General features: G+C 43.6%; 1 protein-coding gene across 1 annotated transcript in view; it reads right to left on the bottom strand.

Moving 5' to 3' along the window:
• Positions 1 to 7,959, bottom strand: part of NUP210 (nucleoporin 210) — a 462,103-nt gene extending 454,144 nt beyond the window's left edge. Inside the window, exon 1 of the mRNA XM_069206618.1 lies at positions 7,314 to 7,959. Coding sequence (XP_069062719.1) covers positions 7,314 to 7,480 — 167 coding nt within the window. The 5' untranslated portion in view covers positions 7,481 to 7,959. The remainder of the gene's footprint in view (positions 1 to 7,313) is intronic.
• Between the last annotated feature and the right edge of the window lie 4,874 nt (positions 7,960 to 12,833).

The raw sequence follows: 12,833 nt of genomic DNA, 5'->3' as shown, positions 1-12,833 counted from the left end.
CCATTAAACTGGCAGCCAAAGTTTGTGCTGCTGGGAGTTGGGACCACTTGTCCCAAGGGCAAAATAAATAAGAAAAACTTGCTGACCTTGAACAATATATGTCCTGGGCGTAGATCTATAGGAATTCCACACCCCTGATGTTTTTTTATTTCTTTTTTTATATAAAGAGTGTGTGAACGGACTAACTTCTACTTTCAGACCTCTCTCTCAGAGAGGGGTGTGAGCATGGACTGGCCTCCCCTTTCAGACCTCTGTCAGATGACAGGTGTGTGTAGCAGTGGATGGAGAGACTGGCCTCTCCTATCGGACCTCTCTCTCAGATGACATCTGTGTATAGTGGTGTGTGGGGAGCAACTCCCTCTCTCCTGTCAGATCTCTCTATCAGATGAAGGGTGTGCCTAGTAGAGTGTGCGGATGGACTGAACTCACTTTCGTACCTCTCACTCAGATAACAGGTGTGCGATGTAGGGGGTGTGGGTGAGCAGGCCTCACCTTTCAGACCACTTTCTCAGATGACGGATGTGCGCAGTAGGGTGAGTGGGTGGACTGGCCTCTCCTTTCAGACCTCTCTCAGATGAGGGGTAGAAGTAATAGGAAGTGTGGGGAGAGACTAGCTTCTCTGCTAAGACCCACCTCTTGGATGATGGTGGCTTTTCTCCCCGCTAACACCCCTCTATTTGATGATGACTGTGCATACTAGGGTGTGGGAAGAGAATGAACGCTACTCACAACTGTTACCAAACCAATGGGTAAGGACAGACTGATAAACATCTCCAGTAATGCTCCTTCCTACAGTAACAAGTATGCATACTACAATGTACTGAAAGATCACCTACTCCTCCCTACTTTTCAAATTACTGAAACTTGCAAGATCATAGCATTTTTTGAAAATAAGGATTAACCTTCTATTCATCACAGTACTTCTCACAAACTTCCTCTCAATACCAAGTGCCACAATGTGCATTCCTACACGTACAGTGTATTGAGAACTCACCTACTCCTTTTTACTATTCATGACCCCTTAAGAATAATACGTGTGTGTGTATGTATGTATGTATATTACACACACACACACACACACACACACACACACACATAAGGGATAAAGTACTCCCCCCGCACATTATAAGTGACAGGTCACCCAGGAGTTCCTTGACCATGTAGAGGAGTAAGGCCGAAGGACGAGTCCTTTATAAAAATTAAGGAACTCCGAGGTGACTTTGCAGTATCCTTTTCATGTTCAGCAGGGTGTACATCATTTCTTATAATATATGGTCACCCCATCACATTTCCTACCAATCACTTAATTCCTTGGAGCATTTCTCTTTTATGTGAAAGAAAAAGCATCTTTGTAAACATGAAAAATAAAAATAGATTCTCCAGACATAAATTATCACTTTTGCTGCTGGGTGCCCCAACCCCTAATCCCAAGAATGCTAAGCCCTCTTTTGGCTATTTGGGATAGATCATGTTTAAGCGTCCATATAAAATATCCACACCAAATTCATATTTCTTTTTCCCCCTCAACAACCTGGGGATTCCAAAGCTACCAAGGGTTTGTGAGTTTCCCTGGAGGGAACTGAGAAAATGGTCAAAAGTATTTGGGGGGGGGGGGGGAGGGGTGGGGGGGCTAGGAAAAAAGTGCTCCACAAAAATGTGACTTTTTTCCTGAAAAATGGCACCAACAAATGGTTTGGTGTACTAATGTCGCTATTTTTTTAAGCTTTCATGAATAAGTAGAGCTGAATTTAAAAAAAAAAGTATTTTATCACCACAAATTTGGCATTTTTCAGAGGCAGTCTGTTTTTCCTATTGTTTGTGCTCTCAGCCTACTTCCAGTTTGTGGTAGACACCTGGGTGATCCTGGAAAGCTAGATTTCTGAAAACTAGACACAATTCTGAGTTCAACAAGGGGTCATTTGTGTAGCTCCCTTGAAATTTTCTCAAATAAATTACCAGTGGATTAAAAATAAATATTGAAAACTAGTAGGAAAAATGGCTATTTGTGAAAACATTTTCGTTTGTAACTTCTTGTCATCATGGCCGATTTACAAAAGCGATACGACAGTATGTCCGCTTCACCCTTCTGGTCGTGCGGATATATAGGGTTTGTGGGTTTTCCAAAAACAAGGTACCCACAGCCAATAACTGAATTGCACCTTACAATGGTTTCTCATTGTGTACAGGGTATAGATAAAAGTATATGGTAAAATACAGAGTGAAAAAATGTGTATCAAGGAAATGTATGCATTTCTAAAATAGACATCAAATATGTAGTTTAGGAGCAATGGTTATTTGTATATGTCTGAGGTTGTGTGCCCCTATATTAGCATGTGATTCAGATGACATTTTTCAAAATGTATTTTTTTCTGACACACTGACTTACATTTGGAAGGCACAAATGCAGAGAAACACAATTGGTAATTAATATTCTACTGTGCTGTATTTGCAAATGTCTCCTGATAAAAAATATATTAAAAAAAAATTACGATATCTCACTTGTGCAGGTAGGGCTAATGTCTGCGACAGGAAAGGCCCCAAAACGCAATTGGGGCATACCACATGTTTCCAATGGGCACTGATCCCTTTTTCTAATGTGGCCAGCTGTAGATTTTGCACTCCAGCTCAGTCGGTATCAAGGGAAACCTAGCAAACTCATACATTGAAAACTAGGCACCTAGATGATCCAAATGGGTGACCTATGTGTCTTCTACTAGATCGTCCTACCCAGAATTCCTTGCAAACCTCAAAGTTTAACTAAAGTACATATTTGTCTCACATTCTTGTGAGGAAAACATATTACAACTCGCATTGACTCTGGTTTGATGTGTACTTGTCAGCCCAGCCATACAAGTGGGGTAGCATTTTTATTGGGAAAAGTGAGAGGAGGACTGGGGATAGGAATGTTATGGATCCCTCAGGGTGCCAGAAGTTTACCTCATAAAAATACAAGAAAAAAAAGTGTGATTTAAGTCAAAGTTTGAAACTAGCACAGCATTGTAGTAGGAAAATGTTGTAGGATTCACACGAGGCACCCCACCCTTGACTACCCCAGATGTCTAGTTTTTAGGGAATGTCTGGGTTTGGTGGGCTCCCTGTGTGGCCACAGAGCCCAGGTCCAAACACCGGAACTAACTATTGATGAATTCCCCACATTGCGTTTTGGGGCATTGTGTATCACGGACGCTAGGACCAGCCACACAAACGGGGTAAGACGTTTATTGAGACAGGTAGAGGAAGGCACCATAGTATGCATTTTATGGATCTCAGATTTCTTGAAGTTTATGTCACTGAAGCACAGGGTACAGTGTGATGACTGGGTGAGCTGTTCCTACGACCTGCAGCAATAAAACAAAAACCTCCCTGGTGTCTCATGGGTTCTTTGTGCCCCCCAATTCCCCACCCCGCCACCCAGGTGGGCAGATATAAAAACCTCTTATCAGCCAACTCCTCCCCGCCCCCACCCCCTCCCACCCCACCCCAGGGAGCTAGAAAGACCTCTGTGGTCATTTGAGGGATGGGCAGAAGCGTGAACAGGAAACCATGACTCAATTGATCAATTTAAAAAAAAAAAAACTGGTGTCTAATGAGCTCTCTGCCTCCCAACAACAGATTGGAGGTGATTGCCCCCAATATGCCCTCTGGGCACAGAAAGACTTCTGGACCAGGGGAGGGAGGGGGCACTGGCTGATTGCAAAAGGGAAGCAAACCCCTCAAGGCCCACTACCAGGTCGTCTAGTCTGCTTCATGTCCACTGCCAGAGGGTGGATTGAAAAAAAAAAAAAACTATCTGCCCCCAACGGTTGTGCAGAAAGACTGCTTGGGTCTTTTTTGGGGTGGAGTCTAGTCCTGATGTCTGTGTGGTTAGCCCCCACACACGTATGCACCTATAAAAATCCCTGGTTTCTAGTGGGCTTTCAGATTGGAACTATTAACCTTCAATCTGCCCCCAGTGGTGGCGGGACCCAGCCAATTGCGAGCTGGCAGCTCCCCCCTCAAAAACTAGCCCCTGGTGTTCAAGTGGGTGGATCCCCGATTGGGGTTCACCCTCCTACGGTGATCCCCAAGCAGGGTTTCACTAGGGAAAGGTACCATTGGAAAGGGCAAATTGTCCCCTTACCAATGATATCTGTCCTGTCTGTATCTGTGCCCAGGGGTCTGAGATATGCCCCTGAGCACTGATGTAGTAAAGGTGAAATGAACTGATTAGTTAATTTCACTTTCATTTTCTCTGCAATGACATAAGCACGCAGATCGTCAATACGGACAAGACAAGAAAAAAAAACAAAGAAAAAAATCACACTACACACCCTTGGGTGCTGGAGGGATTTCCTGCCTCTACTGCCAGGACACATACAGGAGCCATCCTCAGGCACCTGATAAAAAGTCACAATTATACCTTTTATGCAAAAAACACTCTCTGCAATGAATGTTAGTTGAACAAATGAATGTGACTGGCAAACTGCAGTGTCTGTTTAGGTCAAAGCCTATCAGGCAGCACAGCTGTCTGGTTGCTAAAAAGACTTCTTGGTGACTTCTGAAAGCTTCCCTGGAAATGGACTCCAGCCATTACTTCCCACTGGCTTTGAGGTTTGTAACTCACATTTGCTTGCTTTCTATTTGCTGGCATTATTTGTTTTATTCTGTCCAGAATGTCTTTGTCACTCTCATTGAGCATAGCCTGTTTGCCACTGCTCCTTGTATTCTTCCACGAGTACTCACTTTCTGTAAAAACAGGCCTTTAAACTGTATTCTTATCTTGTCACATTTGTTGTGCATTCAAAGACAGAGGTCAAATGTCAGGCTTGGTCTTCTAAGGGAGCTCGCTGTTTACTTTTCATTACTTGACTTCAAAGCGAAAGGATTTATATGACAATCTTGCTGGATACAAGGGGGTTGGAAGTTTTATTTTTTTCTAGCACACAACAAAATTTAAATGTCTGTAAATAAACAGTGCAAATATTTCAGAATATACCAGCATTGGGAAAGCACAAATAAAGCACATTTTTGTTATTCTATGTGGTAAAACAAATATTTTAGTACAATCAAAACAAATCAATACAGTTTGTGCACTCAATAGTTTTAGCAATAAAACTGTTTGTGCAAATATAATGGTCATTTTAATTGAAAGCGTGTTGTTTGCATCGGCAGTGCACTACCACACCATGGATACGCCAGTTTAAGCCACTCCTCTAAACTCCACAAAAGACTATCTTCTCTCTAGGACAGTCTACACCAATCAACTGTACACCCTATGTCACTCCACTAGATTCTATGTCACTCCACAACACTCTTCTCCACTCTGTGCCACTAAGCAATTCCCCTCTACAATGCTCGTTCTACACCACCATGCCACTGCACAACAATCTACTCCACTGTTCATCACTATGCAACACTCTATGCCAACCCACTGTGCAACATTCTACATGCCTCCACTGTACAACACGCCACTCTACTCCAATTACATCACTTTACTCTATGGTACTCCATTGTACGGCACACTGCACCATTCTATGCCACTCCACGACACACTTCTCCACTCTATGCCCCTAGACTCCCCGCTACGCTAGTAACTTTTAGCTAAGCAGTACAGCAGCCACGCTGGTGTTCTGCGTCGCTGACAGGACGGTTGAAGCGCTAGATGATTTGGGCTTGTGGGAGATATTTTTGTAAGACAACATTTTATCATTTATCTCTCTCCCTGTGCTGCAAGAGCTGCCTTTTGTTGAAAAGTCATCAGTATGACCCGCCTAAAAGAATGTCAGTTAATTAAGCATATTGACCAACCAGCTCTTTAGGAGGTCTCTGCTGAAAAACCGGGCCATCGAAACTGTTGCAAACTAAACCATTTATTTACCTGTCAGTCCCAATGCCCAGAGACACCAAGGGTGATCACTGAGAAGCACACAACACAGACAGCACACCATGCCTCACTCTACGGTACACCAATTGCTCGGAACAACCGGACAGGCCCAATAAACAACTTATGTACTACTTCAGACCCTCGTGCCTTGGGTCCTCACGGACTGACACTGTGCCTTCAGACAACATGATTGGGGAACTCCTGGTGCACAGATGACAGACAACATGGCTTAAAATGCACAGCTTTTTTGACACATTGCCACAAGCGTAAGTAAAGCGAAGACTTGGCATACATAACCCCAAGGACTAACTTCACAACTACCATGCACAAAGAATATCACATATTCAACCACCCCCGGTGTACGAGATATTCTATCACATGTTGGTGATGTATGTGGTCTAACTGCACAAATGCATGATAAAGGAGAGTATAAGTGGCTAATTCAGCAGCCTTCATAGCTTTAAAGTGGCCCAAGTAATATGGAACATACAGCAATCTCGGATTTGTAGTTTCTCTTTCTACATCACTGCCATGCAGTTTCATTTGTATGGTGTGTTACGCTTCTGACGCGGTACCAGGCCTTCTGCGAATACATGCATAATAGCGAGGGAAGATACTTAAATGAGATTTTTACTTTAAGAAAACATCTTCGCCACCTCCCCTTTTGCCATGTAGACACTGGGTTACTCCAAGCTGTGTTTTAAAGTGCTGCCCTACGCTTGGCACATAGCAGACTAGGGCTGTTAATGTTTAAATATTTAAATAATCTTTACACTCGGACTTGCATGTTTAAGTTGTCTGTCCGAACATGAAGCACTAAGTATATAAAATTGTTTCTTTCTACTACTTATATCCTCAGATTGCTGGCTTTCCTGGAAACCCTTCTTTCACTTTACTCTAAACCCCTGCCTGAAAAAAATGACCTTGGCTTACTTCTGCATGATTCCTGTCATTTTTTTTCTTCAAAGTGACCTTCTCCTCGCCTTCCACCCTCTACAAACGTTCTATTTCTGAGTGCAGTCTTCTCAGTCTCATGCCTGTCTGCCTTAATGTTTCTTATTGTTTTCTGTACACAACTCATTTAGACCATAAGCCTTTCCATGCGTTTGCGATACATGCCTCAGTGTTTTAAGGTTTCCTGTGTCGGAGATCTTTGGAAACATTACAGAACTGTTCTATCGAGGTCTGCGGTGTCTAACACAGCTGAACACGTGGTTCGTAGCTCTGCATCCGTTAAATGCATTACGCACTGGTCTGGGAGCGATGCACGTACCTGAGATCAGTTGTGTGCACGTGGGAGAGACCATAATGTGCTTTAGCGACTGTAACTCTGAGCTGTGCCTCGGGCACACACAGTGCAGACTGGCGGCAGATTCACGCTCCTGCTGCAGACATGCTCTGCTTCCTGTCACCTCGCCGTGCCCTCCCGGCCCTTAAACCCCACACTCACCATCGATAGCAGCCCTCCGTGGCCTCCAGCGTGAAGTTGATTCTCGTACCCCGGGCGTAGGGTAGCAGCACCTTGGGGATGTTCAGCTTGGAGGCCAGTGCCAGTGAGAGTAGCGGAAGCAGGTACAGTGGAAGACAGCGATGTGGCGCGCTGCGTGGCTGGGCCATGCTGCTCACCGTGACCGAGACGCGCAGAGCCCGGGAGCCCCTCGACCACCTGCAGAAGCAATCAACTCCCCAAACCCGCTATCCTCGAATCATAGGAGCCCTGTACAGACTAAGGAGAGCCGTAGCCGAGCCTGGTACAGGAGGCGGAATATAGATGGAAGCTGCCGCACGTTGCACTTGTCCCTTTGCTTGCAGAGGTTGTTCCTGGGGCTCGTAGGAGCAGGCCGGGAGTCACTGTATTGTTTTCAAAGCTGTGCCTACAGAGGACGAGTCTCCCTCTGGAAAAGAAAATACCCGCCTTTTGCCGCTATTAGAGCGACGTCAGGACCAGGGTAGGGGCAGGAAGCTGGGAGGCGCACGGGGGCTTAGAGAGTGGGAGGTGCCCGTTCGAGGAGGCTGGGCCTGCCCGGGGCGGTGCGCGGCTTATCAAGCGTGGGGGAGGCGGTTACTGTTCCTGCAGCCTTGGGCCGGTACGGCCGTGAGGGCTTTCTGCGCAGGCTCCCCCCCCCCCCCCCCCGGCAGCTGTAAACAGGCAAAGCCTGGCTGCTCCCAACACGAGGCACATATGGGCCACGAGTGACAGACATAGCAATGAAAACTGAAGCAGCGTTATCCCTTTAGCCTCGAATATAGGCGTCTGCTTGCGAAATGTTAGAGCAGACTGCTTCCTGCGCGAACAGCCTTGGGCGAGGAAACGCACGCGGCTGCTTCCCTCACAGGTAGTCTGGCACGAGCCAGGGCCGAGGGCATTTTTCTGACGCACGTATGGGAGAACAAAGGTAATTGCAGCAGGTGTGCTCAGAAGTTCAAGGGTAAGATGCCCAGAGGTGGGCTCGTAATTGTAACGGGTCTGAAAAACATCCTGGAAATCGCCAACCCTATTCTATTTACCCGAAACACCTGCATGCCCTTGTTTTAAATTCATGGCGTTTGTCATTATGACTAACTGTCAATTTCAGTTGTATTTTGTGCGCATATTTCTCACTTCTCATCCTCCATGAGAGAAGACAAGGCAAGAGCTCACTCACACCCACTGCTTTAAATGTACAGGTAATGAGTCCCTGCACTTCTTTCTTTTGAAAGGGAGAGCATCTGCGCTTTTCAGCACTTCTGAAATCCATTTAAACTGAAGAGAATCAGCACTTCTCTCAGAGCAAGGAAAGGTACTCCTGATAGTGAGTTCCAGTTCTTCTGTATTCCATTTTAAGCAGTGTTCGCACTTAACATCAAAATGTTTTCCGTATATTGTCAGAACAGATACACAGTCCTCCACGGTGTAGCCTACTGCCGGAAAATACTCTACGGTGTCTTGCAAACCTATACGAAGCCCCAGGTGAATATTGCAACACAAGTATAATTAGTACCTGCTTACAGTGTCTGCTTAAGGATTTTTTTTAGGTCTGAGGTGGGATATATGTTTGGGTCCCCTTTTTGGAACAACTTTCGATTTTATTACAGGTTCTCTGCGAATTCAGGCCTGCATGACACAAAGCAATATTGGATTATACATACTCAAACTTTCAAAGAAAATCAGCTAACGTATGTCTTGGTCAGGGACCCACAATCATTAAAATGCCACTGGGTAGAGAGAGTCCGAGAGAGAGGTTGACAAATAGAGGTTCTGGTTAAGGAATGGACAAAGGTGAGACAGAGTGAGTGAAAGATCACATTAGTAGGTCCCCCTTGGAAGCGGGGGACCATGGGCAATCGCCCACTTTGCCCATGCCTTAAAACGTCTTTGCCTACTTATTATTCTGTGATTGTCACAGACACGATTAATTATTTCTAAATATAGGAAAAAAATGGTATGCTTTACCGTAATTTTAAATTGCAGCAGCTGTACCAGAGTTGTGGATTCCTTACTTTTCAATTTTCTCTTACTTGTGCTTCACAGGGACTGTCTCGGAACTACTTTACATCTAGATGAGGAAATGAGACATCTAGGGCACAAAAGCTCCATCCAAAAAGGACTTTTATGGAATTACATCAAATAAGGGCTTAAACCTGCTAATCTGTATAGGGCTTTAGAAAGCAGCTGACTTTTTTTAAATACTAAAATGCACTAGAAATATAGTCATCCAGTAAATGACACAGGGTATTAAATTATCCAGTCCCTGGCTTTCATTTATCAACAATGAGCATTTTTGTGATTTGTAGTCTAAGGCCTGCTGAATTTGAAAAGTGCCAGAGTATATTCATTTGTAAATGAAATCCTAAATTCTGGAGAACTTGTCCAGGTTCATGTGTCCTGGTACCTCTGTCTGAAATTGCAGATGAAAAGAAACGATAACATGACTTGTTATTGCAACTCTGTGAACTTTTTACTGATACATTAACAACAGTTGCCCCATATGATACAGAATGTCTTTTCAAAATGCCCCCTAAAGAATTCTTTAGCACCCAATAAAAACTTGATAACTTTGATGCAATTTCAATGTTGATGGAAAAGCCTACTTGTATAATACTCACTGTTGGCTGAAAGTGTAAAGAGGTATTTGAATGCTGTTCTTTTTATCTGGGTCTGTCTCGCATGCGGCAGCATCCCAGAATATATAAAGTGTCACTATACAGTTGTAGCACTCGGATTGCTCTTCTGAAGATACTTCATACTTTAAAACTGTTGCTTGTGAGTTTGATATTTAAGAGGGTAATCCATAAAAGTGAATGAAGGGTAACTACGTTTAGGAGGATCCTGCAGGTCTGCAAACACTGTGGACTGTATACAGTTTGTAGAGGCATGTGGCTTTTAGAAGCGTGAATATAATTGAAAAGAAGGTGACATACTGCAAATGAGCATGTATTGACAAATAGGGTACTAGAATTTGCAGAAGTATCCCTTAATTTCATTTTCCTTCACTTATAATGCAGGCAGATTGGCACTTCATGGATAAAACACATATTTTGCACAGATGTTTTGATTAAAACAACATTCTCGTGGTTACTGGTGCCATCTTCCCACAAAAGGAGTCTTCCTATCCAGTGCCTGTGGCGTCCATGCTCTGTTGTGACACTGTGAGCTCTTGCCCATTTGGGCCATGTCAAGGCATGATTCCTTGCTTCTTTGGCCTGCACTGTAATAACCCACCCACAGTGCCCTAACAGTGTATTGTATTTTTCCCAGAATTACTCTGCCATAGTGAGCTCCTTTAGCAGTAGTGTCCTTTCGAGTGTAGGCTTTGCCTTTGCGGTGCACTATCAAAGTGGCCTCTCAGCAGCGCAGTGTCTGTGCCCAATATTTTGCACACTACGTCAACAGTGCCATGATGGTTTGACATCCTTCAAACCAGAGCCTTCAGGATATGATCTCCCTTCCAATTTTTCTTTTCGTGTCAGGGGCCTGTCAGAAGTATTGTTAGTTTATGTTTTATTTTTGCAATGTTATTTTGTGCAGACCAAGCCAGTGATGTCGGAGTGCTTTACAAATTCCATAAACTGTAAAATAAATACCTATACAATTATGCCTAATGGTACACATTTCTTTAGTGTTTCGAAAATGCTGCTGGGTATGATTCCGTTCTTGATTCTGAGATACTCCACTTGTACAGTATAGATTCAGATGAAAGACCCCAAATAATTAGGTTATAGCAAAAGTAACATAGTGTCTGAAATGTAAGAGATGAGTTTCAAATCTCAAGCATATTGAAAGCTATTATGACCTTTTTTGGGCAGAACCATAGGAACTCTTCTATTGAAAATGTACCTTAGAGCTGTGCTGAGATTGGGAGAGCTGTTGTTCCATAATCTTCTAGGTGCTGCCCTGAAGGGGACTGGCTGAGTGTTTTCAGGTTACATTTTGGAATAAATGGTATCAGAAATTCTTTGTTTCCGGAGTTTCTCTCTTTGCCAAGGACCTGTAGCTGTCTGCAACATTAGCCTACGTCTTTCTAAGCCTTTAAAATAAAAAAATACGCTGAAAAACACATCTACAAGATTATTCTTTAGAGGGTGACAATTTCACTCCTCGTAAGACATACTTAGAGCATTGCACTCTGCCCATTCCAAAGGAGAAATAGGATTGTTTTTATTCATCACAGACATTTTGTGTCCCCCTCAACAACTTAAACACAAATAAGCCAGATTCCAGCCATCGATTGGTTTAAACCAAACTATTTGTAGGGACCAAGTTTAAACAAGGTAAATCAAACACATAAAAAAAAAAAGGGAAATATGCCTAAAGTTGGAGGTATTTCTGAGTTGCTTTAATAGTGCCAACATACACTTGATAGGTTGAATGTCTGCACTATCCCAATATCCACATTCTTGGAGTTAATGATGTTAGACTTTTTTTTTAGGAATGCATGCTTTTCTTGGGAGGAGTGACTATTAGTTGGGAGTCACGCATGGGACTCTCAGTAAGTGCCTTATTGGTGTAGGCTTCCTTCTTTCTGTACCCTATTTCACTGCAGTGTTACTGCACACAGTGCCATCAGACACCAGCACTGTGAGTACCTCCAGTAGTGCAGTGTCAGTGCTACAGGACCAAGGTGTGTCAGATTTCTTCCAGCAATGCCCAGATATTCCCTGCCTCAGTGTACCTTTCACCAAGCATTGGCCTGTTACTATGAACTTTATCTCTGCAGTTTCCTGCCAGTGTTGACATTCCTACACCACTGCTGTATCAGAGCTGCATGACTGCAAAAATTTAAACTTCCTCCTGCAGAACTTGCCTGGTTATACAATAAACCAACAGCACAAGTTTCCTCCGGTGCTTTTCCTTCAAAGTTATAACACACCCCCCACAGGCACTTCCTCCAGAAGTCCTCTGTCAGTGCTCTAAACCAGTGTTATTTCTTTTTAACACAAGAGACCTGTACCTCTTATAGAACCTGTCAGTGTGAGCTTCCCCCACCTGTGTCCTGCTTGGTACAGGACCTATCATCATACTTAAGTAGTGCCCTTGTCAGTCAATTAAGACAGTAGGACCCAGCAGTATGAGGCTCCTCCTGTCAGTGCCTCATCTGTGCTGTAGGAGTCCATTAAAGCATCCTTGAACCATTTCCCCATCAGTGCTGTGAGATTCCAGCATCATGGACACCCTCCCAGCTGTGCCAGATCAACACTGCATCTTCCCGCTGTTTTAAACACAACCATACTTTAAACATGATCAAGCTTTGGAAATAATTTTTTTTATCCTGGAAATTAGTGAACATTTATTTCTATGTTAAAAAAAAAAGTAAATACTTTTTTTGTCTCAACCAGTTTTGTTTTTCTTTGTGTGACCCACTAGCAACATTTTATTTCTGTATTACTTTGCATAATTTGGCTTACTTTTTTTTTAGGTCTCACCTATCAGACAGCACAAGGTATCTGTTAGTAAAAAGACCTATAGTCAGCTTAAATGTGCTTAGAATCC

Source organism: Pleurodeles waltl, chromosome 9 (genome assembly GCF_031143425.1).
Source record: "Pleurodeles waltl isolate 20211129_DDA chromosome 9, aPleWal1.hap1.20221129, whole genome shotgun sequence".
NCBI classification, from domain to species: Eukaryota; Metazoa; Chordata; class Amphibia; order Caudata; family Salamandridae; genus Pleurodeles; species Pleurodeles waltl.
This window is presented reverse-complemented; position numbering and strand designations above follow the sequence as displayed.